At 42.7% G+C, this 13,764-nt stretch overlaps 1 protein-coding gene across 3 annotated transcripts in view; it reads left to right on the top strand.

Moving 5' to 3' along the window:
- Window positions 1-1,519: 1,519 nt before the first annotated feature.
- Window positions 1,520-13,764, top strand: part of kcnab1a (potassium voltage-gated channel, shaker-related subfamily, beta member 1 a) — a 128,912-nt gene continuing 116,667 nt past the window's right edge. For 2 of the 3 annotated variants that reach the window (XR_005207608.1, XM_037775475.1), the window contains exon 1: window positions 1,521-2,161. Coding sequence is in view for 2 of the 3 variants with exons in the window: in XM_037775475.1 (XP_037631403.1) it covers window positions 1,908-2,161 (254 nt within the window). In the remaining variant the exon portion in view is untranslated. Of the gene's footprint in view, window positions 2,162-13,764 lie in introns of all 3 variants that reach the window. The other variant, XM_037775476.1, reaches the window with a different exon arrangement.

Below are 13,764 nucleotides of genomic sequence, written 5' to 3'. Positions count from 1 at the left end.
TTGTGTTGAGTCTGGTGGTAAAGTGCCACATCGACCCCCTGCTCTTCCTGCATTACACCTGACATGAATTAACATCTCATCGGCATGCAATCCCTCTCCGCCACACAAACGATGATTGAATGCGTGCATCACCTGGGTCCTTCCACTCACCTTCAGTTTATATACCGCCCCCCTCTTTGCGCAGTGCCGCTTTGTTGTTTTGTCTCACTCTCTCTGGTACATTCAGGCCAAAAATAAAGTTTATACGTGGCTGTATGCATCTGTGGTCAGAAAAAGTTGCCAGAGGATGGATTCAAAGTTGTCAGAAGGGAATCCATGAAGGTATATAAGGTATCTTTGGGTATATTTGCAACACGTTCTCATCCCAAATCATCACATTACCCCGCTCTGTCACGCCCCATGGTGTCACTATAGGTTTAGGGAACAAAACCACTAAGTTAGGTTAAGGAAAAAAACGTAAAACTACTACATTTGTAAAGTGAAAATGAAACTGAACGTTGTGAACACAGGACACAAACAGCGGTGTCCTGGATGAAAGTCTTGTATTTGTTTGGCCCATCCATTTCCCCTCCTGCCCGGCCACCCAGTGTGTGTCTTTTCACTCTTTAAACCACGTCACCACAGCACTTTCTCTGAGCGATTACTGTTGCTGCGGATGGGTTTACATTATAGTTAATGGAACGCCCGGTGCGTTTGGGGCTAAAGGTTGTCTTGCGCGGCGGTACCGAACGCCGACGGCCGTGACTAAGCCTCGGTATTTGACGCCCTGTGAATCAAAACAGGCTGGTATTTGAACTTTGAACTTCCAGCAGAACAAACACACACAAATGGAAACAGAGTGAGACACAAAGCATCTATAATATGAATTTACATGTAATATATTCAAGCCAGGCTGCAGTGCTGTGCTTTGACTGTTTTATATTTATACTTTTTGGGTTCTCTAATAGTCAGATGTCATATTTGTTCTTTTGGCAAAGTCTGAAATACTACATATGTTTAACATAGTGTGTGTCTGTGCTCACCATAATTTGAAGCCAAATGTCTGTGTTTCCACATTGTTATAATGTCTGACAGAGGTGTACATTTGTGTTTCTCTGTCTGGAGTCTTATGACACGAGGAATGGTGTTAAGACTCCAAGACTCTGAAAAGGTCCAGGAGGAGAGTAAATATAGAGTTGTTATTGATACCAACCCTGAAGATAAAAAACAAAGTGTGTGTGTGCCAGTGTACATGTGGTGTGTTTTAATAATTGTCATTAGCTCTGCTTCAAAAAATCTCCACTGTTTTTATTGCCTAAATCCACATTCAAATGTAGAGTATTTTTCATTTTATCTTCTCTTTACTACCAACACTTTACTTTAGAGTTTGTGTCAATGTGGATTCAAATGTATGCAGTTTGTGTGTATTCATATCATCACATCATATCATTCTTATATGTTGTTTTAGCACTTTCTGTGTACACCTATCATGTATGCAGGGTGTGTGTGTGTGAGATGTTGCGTACTCATTGTCGACAGCCTGGCATGTTTGGCTCCCTCCTTTTAGGCCGGTCCCGGCGGTGACGAGACAAGGAAACCAGGATCTTGTTTCAGGCTGGATGAGGCTATAAGAGACTAGCGGGCACACTGCACAGACGGACAGAAAGACACACACACAGAGAGAGACAGATCAGAGAGGAAACAGACTTGAAAACAAAAGAAAGTATAGAGAGTTCGTGCAGAAGATGGCCAAAGAGTAGAGAGACGAGGGTCTGACAGTCAGACAGAAGAAGCTTCCCTCAGACTTGCATCACTCTCTGAAGCTGGAGTGATCTGTCAAAAAGAAGGGCTTGGAAACCTGCACCTCCTCCTCGTCACCTTGCTCCCTGAACTCTGCCCCTTGAGGGGAGGGGGCACCCTCTGGGGCCATGCTTGCCGCCCGGAGCAGCGGGGGCCTCGGTGGCGTACATCCGCTCCACCGCAAACACTCGGTGGCCTCTCTCAGCGGGACGAAGGCTCACCGAGGCCAGGATGCCAAGCGCGGGTCCACGTCCGGGAAGCAGGGATTGCAGCACAGACACAAGGCGGCGCTGATCAGAGAGATCGAGACCAACTGGTACCTGAAAATGTTTGGAATGGGCAAAGAGGACACAGTCGCCCATAAGACCGGCATGCCCTACAGGTCAGTTAAGCCCTGTGAGTGTGTGTGTGTGTGTGCGAGAGATACACCTTAAATAGCACAAATGCAATCACACTTGACACAGTGCAAACAGATAGAAGGCCTAATGTGTTGTACAAAGCTGCTTGTTGATGCACAAAGTTATTTGGCTCCATGGGACAAATTCATCTCAGGAGTGCTCAGCCACTCCTACTTACACACACACACACACGCACACACACGCACACACACACACACACACACACACACACACACACACACCAACATATCCTCATACAACAGTTTGTATGATATCTGACGAATAGTTCTTCCTTCTTTTTTGTGAATTTTCCTATGAATGTCCAGTGACATGTGTCAAATTTCGCTCATTACATGCATGCAGTCTTTTCAAAATAAACGTACGTCTTCACAGGAAACGTCTTGGTTAGGTTTAGGCAACAAAAGCTAGTTAGTTAGGTTTCTGAAAAAACATCGTGTTGGGTTAAAATAACTCTAGAAGTGACGTAACTTAAGTACAGAAGTTAGGTGGTAGTAGCTAGAGGGGAGCCCATGAACTGGGGAAACTCTTGCGAGATTGACAAAAACTACTTAGTTAGGTTCAGGAAAAGATCATGGTTTGGGTTAAAATAACTACAGAAGTAACGTGACAAATAAATCAACGTCGACTTGATTGGTTTCATATGGGGAACGAACACCAGTCTCATGGGCGTAATGATTTACGTTATGGGGACGTGCATTTTGTCCTTAAAAGGAAGGCGAGTCCCCACAATGTGACTGTTTAAACAGATTTACTGTATGTTCCAGCAGTGGCGTAACTTAAGTAAGGAAGTTATGTGACAAACAAATCAACGCTTACTCATGGTTTTGAACGCTGTTTTTTTTTTTTTACCTGTCCATCCACCCCGACCTCCCACCTACCCTCCCACCCGGCGTTTGTCGCTCTTTATGCTGCCTGTTTCACAATTTTGAGGATTACATACAAATTGATTTTGTGGCATATACGCGAATAACAGTATTACTAGGTATAGCTAAGAACGGATATACACACACACACACACACACACACACAGAAGTATTAAAGGCTTTTTGCTCAGCTCAAGTGATGTGCATGCAGTAAATACACATGGTGTGTGAATGTGCACTGTATTTTTGGGCCAGGCCCATATCTGTTGACAAGTGGTCCCCCTCCTGTCATTTCATTTGCGAGCATTGTGTGTCACAGGAGACACGCTGGTCATAAAGACCTCTGGCTTAGAGTTGTGTCACCTGATCTGGCCGTAATGCTAATAGCCAGCATCTGTCTTGCCGCATTAAACCATGTTGACATCCTCCTAACACCATGGTGACAAAACATATGGAGGCTGGAGAGGGAGTGTTTTGATTCTTGTCTTGTGTGACTGGCAGACAGGAAGCACCAATAGTGCTGGTTTCCAGGTGGTGACGCCAGTGTCCACTTTTCGGAAGTTAGAATATTAATGCGGAAGTGGTGGTGATCTTGTGTTCCCATCTCCTCCCTTTCTCCTCTCCGTTTTCTCACACAGGGATATTTTCAGTATTAGGTTACCCCCCCTGCTCCTCTTTCCTTGCCATGTCTTCCCTCTCGTCGCTCTTCTCTCCTTTCTTGTTGCTAAATGCCTAATCCGTCTGTGCCCCATTCCAATCATTCAAGCCTAAAGCTCCACATTCACGGGTCTGTAGTCCAGCCTTTCTCCTTTCCTCTTATCTCCTCTCCTTCTCTGTCTTTATTCTCCAGCCTCCCTGCTGGTTTGGGCTCTGTTCGCTCTCTAATTTAGAAAAACAAAGCAGGGACTAGGAGGATTAAGAGCCAAGGGCACAGTGTGGCGACAAAATGTCGAGGTCTCCCAAATATATATGGATCCATTTATTTCGCAGAGCAACAAAGCAAAATATTTAATTCAAATGGATTTCTATAATCCAGACTTGTTTGTTCACTATTCAGAGACCAGTAATTGGCTGACTGTAACAGAATCAAACTCTATGCAAAGCTCAGCCGGGAACTGACAACAGCAACTATTTTTGTCAGGAACGACAATGTGTTTCATTTGACTTTACTTCATGTAAGATTTCTAGCAGCTACTATGTGCCGTCTGATCTCTTTTTGGCCTTGTTTATATCGTTCTTATTGCACGCTAAATGCCTTGCGCATTATCGTGGCATTCATACGCCTTTTCCTGTGAACGGGCTGACACGGGACACGGACAGCGGTCTCCCGGGTGAAAGTATGTTTGACCCATCGCCCCTGACCACCACCTTAAGTGGACTTTGTTGCTCTCTATACTGGGGCGTCTGTGGCTCAGAGGATAGAGCAGGTTGTCCACTAATCGGAAGGTCGGTGGTTCGATCCCCGGCTGCTCCGGGTCACAGGTCACATGTCAATGTGTCCTTGAGCAAGACACTTAACCCCAAATTGCTCCCGAAGGCATAGCCATCGGTGTGTGAATGAGTATTTAGATAAAGCGCTTTGAGTGGTCGGAAGACTAGAAAAGCGCTATATAAATCCATACTACAACCTGACTTCCACCTTTGCTCCCGTCATCACTACGAGCACTAGAGGTCGGCATTGTATTCTTGTATTCATATTGGTGATCAACAATGTGAATAGATGATAACAGCCTACTAGTAGATGTAGCAGGCCCCTTCTAACTCATATCTATGAGGTCGATAACTGCTGATAGCACCCATTCAATCAGCTGATAATATTCAAAACGGGTGCAAGCCAACCAACTAGCCAGCTAATCGGCTACTTTGGTTAGCTGGTAAGTAAAGCCCTACGCATTTAGCTACAACAGCTAACCCAGGGGGGCTAATTCCTGTGTTTACATTTGTTTGGACTCAAAAAAAAGTTTTTGAAATGATTAACAGTATGTTAAGTTTATATGGTTTATAAGCTTTAAGAAGCTCATGCTTGTGTGCAAGTTAGCATGACTTCAAAATGGCCACAAAGACCCAGCTTGATAAATACAAACATTTTCATTAAACATAATTTGAGCAGTAATGTAATGCATACTTTGAAATACAGCAATTGCAGCACAACACCGTAGTGTTGACAGATGGAGTTTTTAAAGTCAGTATTGTTTCATTTACTCCATTCAAGAGTTAATGCACTTAGCCTGTTAATTGAGGAAAAATACGACTTATCAAATGGTCCCCCTTGTCAAATCAGAACACAAATACTACGTCAGGTTGTTATTTCAGATGTGGTTTCTGGTGTTTTTTAAGAGTTGGCTTGGCGACATGTTAGCGGTTGTTGCACACTTCACATGCTCCTTATTTACAGGCTCATAAAGATACGATGACAGCCTCTCATGGGTCGACTGACAGATTGACAGATGCATGTGGAGTGTGAGGGGTGTGTGTGTTTATCTGTGTGTGTGTGAGAGTGTTTAATAGGTATGTTTCCGAAGTGATGAGCTCAGTGGAAGGACCAATAAAAAGGACTACACCGTGTGAATCACTATAAGATCAGCACGACCTTCACACGCTCACACATACTCACACACTGATAAAAACACATTTATACACATTTATAATTAATTCCCTCTGGAGAATCAATACAGATCATTAGTGTCTGATCACTGGGAGTCCATTATTATAACAGGGAGTCAGTATGCTGCTTGAAAGAATGATCGACTGTGACCTAGAAAAGAGATGAAACCCTCCAAAAGTCCCCTTCTTGCAATCAGCCAACTCGTGCTCACACACACACACACACACACACACACACACGCACCCTCGCTGTCTGCCAGCTCTCCTCTCTGAGCCCCTGACGTAGATGCCAAACATGCGATGGCTGGATATCCTCTCTCTCATTTGAATCAGAACAATTGCTACGATTTTTAGCTCTCCAGTGATTCTGCATAAAAACTGGGGCAGAATATAACCACAGAAATCCTGAACTAAAAATAGCCTTTTCTCCCTCTCAAATGTCCCCCTCCTACAAATTAACTAAATGCTAATGTGTTTTTGATAGAGACAAGAGTATTAAAACTCTTCCTTCTCTTCTAATTGTCTTCATGCACGTTAGGACAGTTTAATGAATGTTTTCTGCCTGACTATATTGAATTTTCTGTAACTGGCAAAAAATAACACCAATCACCTTGTAAAATTCCCTTTAGAGGGTGTTTGTTATTGTTTGTGTGGTGTTATGTGCACACATAGCCTACTATGTTTGTCTTGGGATCACACTGTTTACAGTACCTACTTTATCGTACATTGCTTATTTTAAAGTTACTCTAATCAGCAATCCTCTAATATGTTTGATAAAGAAATAATCAGAAATTTTATAGAATTAAATTAAGTGTAATAATGCTTTAATAGAGCAAAATATGAAACCAAACAAGTGAACTGTCAGTCGGTAACAAGATGCATCATGAGCAGACGGCGGCAGCACCGTTGCAGACTGTGATGGACAGACACACTTTCCTAAAAAAACACCTTCATGCTGCAATCAATTCTTGAAATTCTTTCTTGTATTTGTAGTTGTGTTTTTCGACAACAAATCTTATCTTCTATATCGGACTCAGGAGTTATCAATAGCTATTAGCCCCATAGATGTGGGTCAATAGGGCCCTACTACACCCAATAGTAGGTTTTATCATCTCACATGGTAGATCACCGAAAGAAGGTATAAAAGAACACGACAGTGACCTCTAGCAACCGTAGTAAGACAGGAGCAGAAGCAGAAGTCAGGCGCTGTAGAATAGATCGTGTGAAACTCCATATGAGGTCGAGGTCCCTAAGCTTGACTACGTTTTTTGTAGCCTAACCTTAAAGAAGTTGTAGTTGCGTTGCCTAAACCTAAAAAACTTGTAGTTGCGTTGCCTAAACGTAAAGAAGCCATTTTGTTTGTGTTCAAAACGTATTGTTTTATTTATTTTTCAACATGTTAGATTATGTTGCTTTGAAGTTTTACTTTCACTTTTACAATGTTGTAGGCGTAGTAGGCCCCTAATGACCCACATCTATGGTGGTTATGGCGACCGATAACGCCTATTTAATGGCCTGATAACAGTCGAATTGGGTGGTTATTCTGTTATTCTATTAAGACACGGGAAGAGTTGTTACACACAGTTGTTTTTTTAAATCATCACTTTATGGCAATATTCAAAGCGTTTTTCCCCCTACATCAGAAAGCACGTAAGGAAACTCGTTTGGTTGAAGCGATAATGACAGCCAACAGTATCACTGCCCTTCTCTGACCAGGTATTGTTGGATATATATTTCATCCCACTCTTGGCACCAGAGACAAAGGTGTGGCAACATGATACGATGTGGAGAACAAAAACACATGTTACAGAGCTTGATGGGCTGCTGCCAAGATTAGTGGTTTGATTCACACAACAGCGAGAGCCTTGCATGGAGCATGATCATATTCTGATGTAGACAAACCTGTTGAATAGTATTTTATCTCCTTGCTTCATCTTTTAAAAGATGATTAGAAGAACAATAAGATAAAGACGAGCCTTGTCACAGCTGAAATGTTGATTATGCAATGATGCATTTGGTGTATTGTCCATATATTTTATACAGTCAATAAATGTAATATAATGTTATCATCCTCGCTTTGCTTTCACCCTTCAGCTTTAAGCTGGTTTAGATTTTCAATGATAGTAACAATGGGATTTAGTGGAGAATGTAGGCCAACACACTGGTGTTAAACAGGAGCAGGACGGTCCCTCAGGGCTGGAGAATCATCACTGGCATAATTATTGCTGCCATAGAGTCAGATGGCATAGAAAGAGCTTTCCATTCAAGAAAACAACACAGAAATATTGTTTTATCCGCTACATATTGCTAGTGAGAGGTTACAACGTGGACACAAACTTCAGTCATTTCATCTTTTATTTTAGTTTAAACCACAAAAAAAGGTGTGCAGCGTTGTGCTGTGGTACGCTGCTCTACTTGTTCCGTTTCTATGGACCTCTGGATAATTATCAGACATATGCAATTATTGTAAAGAGATTCACTCACTGGAGGGAGTGCGTGTGGGGGTGGAGGGGTAAAATGAAAGTAAAATGGCTAATTAGTCTCAGGGAGGATGATGCTGATGGAAAAAGTTCAGAGTGAAAAATAGGTAAACAGTTAACGGGAGAGGAAGTGGGACAAGTGCAAAAAGAAAAGTATCAAAGGCACTTTTGTTTCTCATAATGCAGACTTCCCGTACTCACTGCCATAACCCCCAACTGGCTCCCCCAAACTGACCTCTCCCTGCTCTCCCCCCTCTCTCTCTATCCTCTCCATCTTTTTTTGTTATTCTTGTCAGTGACTCACCTGCCCACATGCTGCGCGGCTTAAAGGAGATTGTGACTGTTCTCAACACCAGAGGCCAAAATAAAACAGAAAAAATAACAGACAAACAAATCAAAGCGAAAGAGAGAAACGTGACACAACTGTAAAATAAATAGTGAATATTTGTTATTGCAAAAAAAAACTTAATTCTTTGTTGTTGTGATATTCAAGTTTACTGTAATGTGTGTGCATGTATGGGTTCCATGTGTACGGATGCTTCTAGTGACTATAAATACGCTGTAAACACACTCTGGCGTTGCAGAAGCTCAGCTGACATTCCTGCTGCCAGGCAGGATCAGTTTTTCCACCCATCCTGCCGGACAATGGACACAGCTGCCCCTCTGCCTCAGCCTCCCTCCCTGATTCTGTGTGTTTGGGTGTGTGTGTGTATGTAGCAGGTTGTCTTTGCATTGGTAAAATTAGCTTCTGCGACAGGTTCATATTTTTGCAGGTTCAGTATGGGGGTCTGGTCAGCTCTGGAAAAAAAGAATACTTTACAAGTCCTTCTTGAACAAACAAATGATAATAAAAATAGTGTTTTTTTTTTATACATTCTGTGGTTGCAAGCCGTTTATTCAACACGTTCTCATGCCAACTCATCACATGCCGCCGCTTTGTCACACCCCTGGCGTCACTTTACGTTTAGACAACAAAACAACTTAGTTAGGTTTAGGAAAAACTACATGGTTGGGCTTAACAGTTGCTTACTACGTTTGTAAAGTGAAAATTAAACTTAGTGCATGGGACACAAACAGCGGTCTCCTGGATGAAAGCCTTGTGTTTGTTGGACCAATCCACCTCCCCTCCCACCCCCCTGGTGCGTCTCTTCTCGCTCTTTAAACTACGTCACTCCTGGTGCACTTTCTCTAAGTGTTTACTGTTGCCACAGATGGGTTTACATTGTTAATGGAAAGCCGGTTTGTCTCATACAGACGCTAAAGGGTGCTTTGTGCAGCGGTATCACACGCTGATGGCCATGACAAAGCCTTATTTGTTTATTTGTACAATTTGTTTTGTTTTGTTTTTTACAAATTTTGAAAAGAAACAAAACTTAAAGAATTAAAGGTTATTCCAGGATTAACAAAAATGTAAAAAAAAACTAAATAAAACGAAATCCATGCAGTGGCACTCAGGTCTATACACAAAGTTTAAGAAACAAAGGACAGCCAAGCAGTCGGTACCTGATACCTGCAGGAGAGAAGAAAGCAACTTGATCCTGACAAGCAAAAGTTAAACTCAGAGGATGGATTTATATTATGATGAAGAGCCTCAACAGCACATTCACAAACCATTACGTCATTTTGGGCTTTGTTTATGTGTGCATGTTGGACCCGTCTATGTTTGGGTATTTGGGGCCAAGTAGCAATTGACCAAATTATTTGTTGAATACCAATGATGAATGTGTGTGTGTGTAGAAAAAGTGGCTGTGTCTAAACTCAAACTTCCTGATATGGGAGAATGGCATTCCTCATGATTCCCACAACCCACTGAAGGACCAGACGTGATGTCATTGAACGCTCCCAAGAGGAGGCCAGAGGTGATTAAGTCTGTGGTGAGGGACACAGAAAGAGAGAGAGAAAACACACCAGAAGAAAGAGGTTCCCCATTTTATTTTGTGGTTCACTTCATAATGAAAACACTGCCCACAGACTGTGTGCAATTGTGCATAACTCGCTGTCGGCTTGTGTGTGTGTGTTTATTTTAGGTGTTTGTTACGGGCAAAACTCCAGAGTTCACTTTGTTTGGAGAGAGAGAGAGGGGAGAAAAGGAGGGCAAGGCAAAGAAATGACAGACAAAAGGAAATATTAAAGGGGGTTGAGGATGTAAAACATGCAAAAAAAAGGAGATGGGTGGAGGAAAAGGAAATAGCAAGAGACATAAATGCTGGAAGAGAGAAAAGAGAGGAAATCAGGAGTAAGTGAAAGGGCTTGTGACAGAGGGAATACTGAGAGACAAAGGAGGGATGATGGGGAAAGTGAGAGAGGATAAGAGGGAGTTGGAGAGAAAAGGGGTAAAAGAAGAGAGAGAGACAGACAGAGAGAGAGAGAGAGAGGGAGGGCGGGAAAAAAATGCCCCAGATTCCCATGCCATTTAATAGGGAGCAAAACCAAACTGAGCTTATAATGTCGACTGGCTGAGCAGGGGGCAAAGTGACAGCATGAGTGTGTGTGTGTTGTGTGATAGAGAGAGCAGCGGAGAGAGAGTGTGTCTCTATATCTGCATGTGTGTGTGTGCACGGAGAACATATGTGGCACAGCCCATGGAGGAGCACATGTAAAAAGCCTGTTTTTCCTGTGTGGACGTGCAGCCTGCACACAGATTCGACTCAAGTTTTAATTACGGACTCTTGAATACTGTTTGGACAAAATTGGATTTTCCTGCATTTCTTCTTTTGTTTTGCTTTTTTTTTAAATAAGAAGAATATACTTTATGCGGAGCTTCATCCATCCAGAGGAATACTTCACTTTCCTTTGAGCTTTAATCACACATACAGTAGAGTCCGTGTAGCGCTGCGTGGGCGAGGCGGCCTACCTGGATTACTCTGAGCGTACATGTTCGCGGGACAGACTCACAGAAGACGGGAGAGACTGAAAGAGAGGATAAAGTGAAGCAGGAAGATGTACCTGTACAAAGCGACGTGCCCAGACATCCCCAACCCGAAGCAGAAGGGGTCCAGAGGTCAGGGCGGAGGTCAGGGTGGCGTCCAGGCCCAATGCACGGGTCAGGGGAGGCTCGCCAGGCAGGCGATCGCGGGGACGGGGCCGCGACCCTACGCTCCTCTGATGTTGTGGACGCCGAGCAAATCCAACGGCGTGGTGCACCTCAAACAGCTGGAGGAGTTTCTCAACTTCCACTCGTTGTCGCTGCACGACACGATCAAGAGCCAGACGGGCATGATCTACAGGTAACCTCACTGGTGTGTGTGTGTGTGAATGTTTGTAGGACTTTCCTGGATACTTTTATAGCAGTACTCCTCAGTACCACAAGGCTCACACCTGCCTTTGTTGCCATGGCGACCCTCACAGCATTATAACTAAGAGGGATGGACGTTGCCTCTGACCACTGCTGACTTGAGATTCACTAAGTTGTTTACATTTTTTAGTGTGTAACTTTAGATTCCTCTGCCTCGTTGATGTTATTTTATCATCTGTGGTCCCAGAATCGACTTTATTTATGTAAGGGGTGATGTCGCTCTGGATAGTTGGATGGTGGTTGGTTGTGGGGCTTGTAGTTATTTGGCCACTGTTTGTTTGAAAATGCTTTGTTTCTATGCTGTCATGTTTGTTTACCGGATGTTATGTTCACATTGTTTCATTCGAGATTAAAAAAAAGTTTGCACATTAGTAACTGGAATAATAACACACAATGGAGGTGTGAAAAAAGCCTTAAAAAATGCTTATCTAGAACATAATCACGTTCACCCACTGAGCCCACACACACCCGCATCTTTGCTTCCAACAGTAATAGGACCGGCACATGCACTTCTGCCGCTCTTGGCGGAAAAACAATTATTCTGCCACTCTATTTGCAATGTACCATACCAGCAACAACACACTAACGCCAATACTCTATACACATAACACAAATAGCAACACTAGTGTGATCACAGTATCAACAATATTAAAGTATGCAGGCATTTCCCTGATCCATGTAGAAATAACGCACCAAACAGGTCTACATAATAACTCCAATAACCTGGTTCCAGATTTCTTTACAGCAGTCATGATAGCATCATGTATAGCTATTTTCCCAATAATGCAATTTCAGCTCCTCAAATGAGATTATACCAGTACAAATCTCTACCACAAGGGAGCAAATAAAGTTTACCTTTTCATATCTTCATATCTTTCAATCCCTCTGTTTTTGGAGTACATGTTCCTTCAATAGTCTCCTCTTTTTTGATTCAGATAATTCCGATAATTTTGCTCGTTTAGACATGCTGTAGTATTTCCTTATACTCACATTGCATTTGTTTTGTTTTTCCTCGAATACAATCAAACTTGTTGTCGTGATAGCTGGGGGCGGGAGGCGGGATAGGGAGGTGGCTGCAGGTGTGTGATAGGCACAGTACTCAGCAACTCATTGTGCTTACAGAACGCGTAACTCAGCGAGACTGCAGTTACTGCTATTGATTAGTTGCTCAGGAATAGTTGACCCACATTTCGCTGCCCTGTATATCAAGTTTGCCTATATGGAAGCGCCGGCGCTGTGTCACTCATGTTCTACTATGCAATATCCGCTGCATCACGGGGACTATTGATCTCAACGTGAAACCCAACAGTTGACTCTCTGAGGGCACATTCATTATTTATGTCAGTGTGTTGTGTCTGATTCAACACGATGGTTCAACACATGGTTCTTGACAAATTCATTCTTAAAATAAACAAAAAGAGAGGAAGAGTGTCTGCACTCATTTTGTAATGCGTCACGTTGTTCATGTTCTGTCAAAAGCTGGATTGAACCATATTTGATGCAGTGTGCATATACAATACTGTGGCATAACAAATTGATGAAATCCTCAAACTGCATGAAGCCCAAAACATTAACTTGTGTACACATTTTCTTAGTTTGATTTTAGTTTTTAATGGTTCTCTATACGATATTCAGCGCGTTAATCTATATAAATAAAGATATAGCGGAGTAATATCTACCTGAGCAGAGAATAAAGTTACTCTCCTTCTGTGTGTCTTGTAATCAGAGCTTCTCAGTGCTTTGTTGACATTGCTGGGCAGGCCGTGTGTGCTTTTAGTGCATGTGCTCTGCACTGCTCTCGTACGGCGGTTACAGCTGATAACGCCGTCTCGACGAACGGCGCCATCTCTGAAGTGTAACACCGCCCCAGGTTAACATTGTTAGCTCTGTCAGCACTGTTGCCATTGTTTTCTCCGTTAGCGCTGTTAGCACTGTTAGCTACGACACGCCGACTCAGCCGTTGCCATGTTGAGAGCCGTATGGAGGCAATCACGCATTTAGCACCTTTAAATTGACAAACACAATCATTGCATTATCTTGGACAGTTTTTTCCTTGATATTTACACTTATATTGTGGATATACTAATGCTTATGCTATAATGTGTGGAGTAGCTCCTTTCTATGTTCATGTTTGCATGTTAAAGCTGCACAACCAACAGCATTTTCAACTGGATACGTGCATTAATAGAAGTTATTGCACCAGAATATAAACATGGATTAAATCATCCTCCAAATGACTCATTGTTTTTGTTTTGAAGACAGAGTGTTTGTTGTTTTCCTTCTAGTTTGTCATCTGTGACAAAGCATCATGTTGGTGAGTGGTT

Source organism: Sebastes umbrosus, chromosome 7 (genome assembly GCF_015220745.1).
Source record: "Sebastes umbrosus isolate fSebUmb1 chromosome 7, fSebUmb1.pri, whole genome shotgun sequence".
Taxonomy (NCBI): Eukaryota; Metazoa; Chordata; class Actinopteri; order Perciformes; family Sebastidae; genus Sebastes; species Sebastes umbrosus.
The sequence above is the reverse complement of the archived record's forward strand: the minus strand, read 5'-3'. Positions and strand labels throughout refer to the sequence as shown.